This window comes from Poecilia reticulata, linkage group LG6 (assembly GCF_000633615.1).
Source record: "Poecilia reticulata strain Guanapo linkage group LG6, Guppy_female_1.0+MT, whole genome shotgun sequence".
NCBI lineage: Eukaryota > Metazoa > Chordata > Actinopteri > Cyprinodontiformes > Poeciliidae > Poecilia > Poecilia reticulata.
Window position 1 is genome coordinate 28,605,561 of NC_024336.1, and position 5,122 is coordinate 28,610,682.

General features: G+C 38.6%; 1 protein-coding gene across 1 annotated transcript in view; it reads left to right on the plus strand.

Annotated features, from left to right (window-relative positions):
* The first annotated feature begins 579 nt into the window (after positions 1-579).
* Positions 580-5,122, plus strand: part of cpne2 (copine II) — a 41,349-nt gene continuing 36,806 nt past the window's right edge. Inside the window, exons 1-2 of the mRNA XM_008412494.2 lie at positions 580-847; positions 2,035-2,235. Of these exons, the coding sequence (XP_008410716.1) occupies positions 2,059-2,235 (177 nt within the window). The 5' untranslated portion in view covers positions 580-847; positions 2,035-2,058. The remainder of the gene's footprint in view (positions 848-2,034; positions 2,236-5,122) is intronic.

The following is a 5,122-nucleotide window of genomic DNA, read 5'->3' on the forward strand; positions in this document are numbered from 1 at the left end:
TGATTTATTTGTTTTAGTTTTAACCAGAATCATAAAGTAACACATTTTGGAGTAAATACCTAACACTTGAAAGTGTTAAATTAACACTAACAAAATAGTAATTTTTTGTTATTTTATCAGTGTTAACCATTGCATCCCAAACAGAGTTAATTTAACTCTGTTTTGTGAGTTAAAAAAATTAACTCTGATCCAGTGTTAAAAATGTAACTATTTTGAAAGTGTTAATTTAACTCTGAAGAGTGTGGACTATATAAACACTGAAAAGGTGTTAATATCAACTCTGTGGGAGTTAAATCAACACTGGGCTTTTTGCTGTGTAGTTAAAAAAACAATTGATTTATAAAAACAATATAAAGAGTCCAAAGGAACGTTTTATAGGAACTATATAAAGTTCCTATGCAACAAACAAATGTGCTATCATTTGTTGCAAACAAATGACAGCAAATGAAAGCAATACTAAACTTGCTTCGGGGTGCAAAGGAGATAATATTTTATTGACTCCAGCGTGTTTCCTGGCTCTGACCTTTTATTTTGAAAGAGAAACGACTCCATATCCGGTTAGACCTTATTACCGCGCGCTTGAACGTTCTCCGTCCGTCGCTGCTGCCAGAAACAGTCAGCCGCGCTCCGAGGATGATTTCCGCTCACACACTGTTGCGCCTCCCCGGATAATCCACCGCAGGTCAAAATGTCAACTCCAGTTTTCACCCTTCTTTAGACAAAAAGAAAAAGAAGAAGAAGAAGTGACTTAGAGTTTTATGTTTGTTTCCCTTCCTCATTGGGGGAAATAGTCATAAAAAAGCGGTGAAGTGGAAAACGCCTGAGAAGTTGCTCATCATTCTCTGAGGTGAGTCTGTTTTTATTTCTCTTCGTTGATCTGAGAGCAGGTCGTTTTTAACCCGCATGATGTGTGCGCAAAATGACCTGCAACTAAAGGTGCATTCAGACTGCGGGTTAGAGAGGTGACAGGCGGAAGGATGTGGGGGCAGCTGTGATATGCTGAGGGAAATCTTGCGTGTAGAAACTGGAAAAACGCGTTTCTGAGCAACGTTTATAACCTAATGTGAGTTTAGATCAGCAGTCATCTTAGTATGATTGTTGTTTATATCTGAACTCAGCTTGACGTCTGTGTCTCCAAATGCAGCAGGCAGGACATGTAATTAGACCTGATGAGTGTGTGCAGAGGTCACTGTGCCTGGAAGCGGGTAACAACCTGCCCTCTCTCTGGTTTCCCCTTCTGTGTGACTGACAGGAAGTGTGACTGGGATGAGAGTGTGTTTCCACTGGAGGGATGCAATACAGCTTCATGTTTTCAGAAGACACTAAACTTGGAGAGAATCTCCACATTTTCAGATTTCCCAGCTTCTTTTGACAGCAATGTGATGCACGGAGTCAGATTTGGTTCAGATTCCTCAGTCAAAGCACAAGAAGGAACCAGCAGGTGCGAATAAACAAAACCACTAAAGCTCTGAACAACGAGTGAGTGAGTAGAGCGAGTGAAGACCCTGTTATTTTCATCTTCATCATCACAACCTCCAGTGTGACATCACAGGAGTGAGGCAGAGGAGCGCTGGTTGTGACACATTAGTATCTTAGCAACAGACCGCATCCTTTCAGCATGCCGCCGTGAGAACAAAACCGCCTTCATGGACACAGAGGGAGCTGTTTGTTCAAAAAGCTGCCGCAGAATTCAGTCACTTTTATTTCTCATGAGAGGAACTTTTTTAAGATTCTAGAAAAGCGTTTTTAGATTAAACTTCTTTGTTTTGGCGGCTGACACTGAATGGTTGTGTGTGTTTATGTGGTTGCACCTCTTCATGACCTTTAGGCCTCATGGGGTCAAAAGCCCATCCTACCATGGTGGACCATCATCTTTTAGTTGAAGGTGTGGATTGACGTCAGGGATACTCAGAAATGTTTTTACACAGCAGAACTGAGACCAATACAGTCATCATACGTGTGCATGAGTTTTAGTTTTCATTATGTTGGTATGTTTCAATCAAAATGAAATAAACTCACTCTCATGTCGTCCAGGTTGCCCTACTGTGACCTCAGATCATGGCCTACACACTGGGCGTGGCAGCAGATGGTCGGACTCGCTCCGTCGGACCGCAGCACTGCGTCACTCGAGTCGAGCTCTCCGTCACTGCGTCCAACCTGCTGGATCGGGATGTAGCCTCCAAATCGGACCCGTTTTGCGTTCTCTTCCACGAAGTGGATGGAAACTGGGTGGAGGTACGTCACCAGGGAAGAGATGACGGATCAAAGGTTTTACTTCGCAAGGAATTTGTACTAAATGCATAGACACTTTTCAGATCAGCTTAAAAAACAGTCAAAAAGATCTGAATCAATATTACTAAACCATTTGACTATATAAATAAAAAATCAGGATGTGTTTGTTGACCTGTAGGTTTTGATCCAAACACACGAGGATTTGGCCATCTGGCATCAGTCATGGCCTGCTGAGCCCAGGGAAATGTCGCCAGATTCCTTTATTACGATAGAAAACAAGGGTGGAAGATGTGCTTAAAGGTGTAAGCACATCTTCCTGCAATTGACCTTAATTGTAATAAAATAATAAATTGGCTAGAGATGTCTGAATTACTGACTACTCAGATTCCTGGATAATTTTACATATAATGTTCTTGGTAAAGATTAACTGAACCCTAAACTAACTTTTTTTAAGATAAACCTTATGAATGGGTTCTGTCTTTATGTTGCTGTTCACGTTGTGAAAATTTCTTTTAAATTTGTGTAAATCAGTAATATTTTGCCTAAAACTGTCTCAGTGCTGCCCCCTTTGGGTTGAACAGTGGCTACTGCAGTCAGTCGATGTCTACGTGTCACACAGCCCCGGTTCAGATTTAAAACCATTTTACCCCGACACACGCCCCCTGCTGGTGAGTCAGGAGTTGGAATAATGAGTTGATTGGTGCTTCACATGTCACCATACAACACAGAAAGAAATTTGCTAGAGTTGTTGCCAGTTGATTTTTTTTTTTATACAAAAAGCAACTGGCTTTTTAAAATTTTTATTTTCATTCAAAATGGGCTTGAGAAGTCGCTAATATAGTGCCAAAGTTGCTAATTTGATTCAGTGTCCTCCTCTGCTTATCCCTACACCTGGCCACGCCCCTTTGCATATATTGGCTCCGCCCACTCGTGGTATTTTTAACAAATTGTCTGTGTGCGGTGCTATGCCTTCATAGTGGGGTTTAGTTACACTTTGAACTGAAACACTTGACTTAAGCACGCTGACCCTGGTGGTTTGAACAGAGATGTTAAAATTTCTCTTGTTTTTAAACGGGTTAAGGTGAAGGGTTTTGGTGTTTGATGGATTAAACAACACCAGGCAGATGCAGTCAATGTGACTTATGTTTAAAAAACTTAATTTATATTAAACGGCAATGAAGCCACCATAAAATCAGACGGTGTTTCATGACATGCTCCATTTTCAACTGTGAGTCTCTGCAGTTCACGGTTGGAAAAGTAAACCAAACCAACCAGCCTGTCCTGGAAAAATGTCAGTAACAAACAGTGAAACCACAGAGTTTCAATATTAGTAAAAAGTCTCTCTGCCATGGGAGTGAATGTAGGTCAGCGAGCCACATAGAGCTGCAGTCACTCATGCAGCCTACAGCTGACTGCAGAGACTTCATGGTCAAGCCCTTTTTTTTATCACCTGCTGCTGTTTATAAGTCCAGCCTGAATGGAAAAGTATTAGTCCTGCTCTCAGAGGTCAGAAATACCAGCTGGGATTTGAGAAAAGTTTCACAAATGCAGCTTAAAGCTAAACGGTTCTTATAAATCAAGATGCTGAGGGGAGACATCTGTTTGCAGAGACGCTGTGAGCCATTCTGCTCCTCAGGCTCTCCACAGATGCTGTTATTTCTATTAATAACCTGTTAACTGATGGGTTTTCTTTTCTTTCCTCACCTTTTTTCTGTAGTCAATACATCCTGAGCTGAAGAAGCATCAAGTGATGCATTAAATTCTCTTTTTTATCTGAAGACACAGAAGCAAACAGAGAGTCAACAAGAACTCAATATAAGTTATGATTATTGCAGTAATCATAACTTTGCTTACAAGGATAGTGAGGTAAAAAAAACGACAATAACATCCATAAAATCATAAATACTAAGATGACAACAATGAATTTAATGTTTATTTATTACTATCTGGGGTTTATGTTCTCTATTAACCTAAACCAAAAAGATAACACTATTTAATTACATAGTTTTATGGCAAGTCAGTTATAATGTGGTGTTTTATTTATTTATTTTTACCATTGGTACACTTTGATAGAGCCAACTATTATCAATTATTATATCAATTATTTTGACAATTAATCAAGTAATTAGATTTTTAAAAATATCATATTCTGCCAAGTTGTTCAGTTAACGACTTCAGCTTATGTCATGCAATATTAAAAATATGCAAAAGTGCATATAAACAAAACAATTCCATTTTCTAAACAAAGAAAATTTACATTTTAAAATTCAAAATCTATAAATAAAGCTGGAAAAAAAGAAAATAAATATTTTATTTTCTAAAATGCAATAAGATTAAATCATCTCTTTCTGCTTCATTTAACATCAACACAGCAGGCTGCAGTTATTGTTTCATTTAACTAATTAATAATTTGATAGGAATATGTGCTTAATTTTCTGATTTTTCTTTACTGAATTTTAACCAGGTGAAGCTAAAAATGCCCCTTGAAGAATCTGGGTAGAATATATTTACACATAAAAATGTTTTTTCAACTAAAATGCAAAACGTAAATATTTTGGTGCAGTTTTGGGTCAATTACTGCTCTAACAGTGTTGGGGTTTAACGAGCAAATGTGTCAAAATCTGTAAACTTCAGCTACTGATTAATTGATTAATAAAGTAGCTGACGATTTCTTCAATAATCGATTAATCGTAATTAACCTGATTAATCATTTCAGCGGTACTTGATGCTGCGTTGCCTACGACTGTCAGCAGTTCAACAGGGAGATTTCAACTGTCCAAGCTATAAATGTCTCCTGTTTTTCTTTTTATATTGTTAAAATCCCAAATGTGAATACCACATTGCACCAGTTTAGGTACGGTGTGTGTGTGCGTGTGTGTGTGTGTGTGTG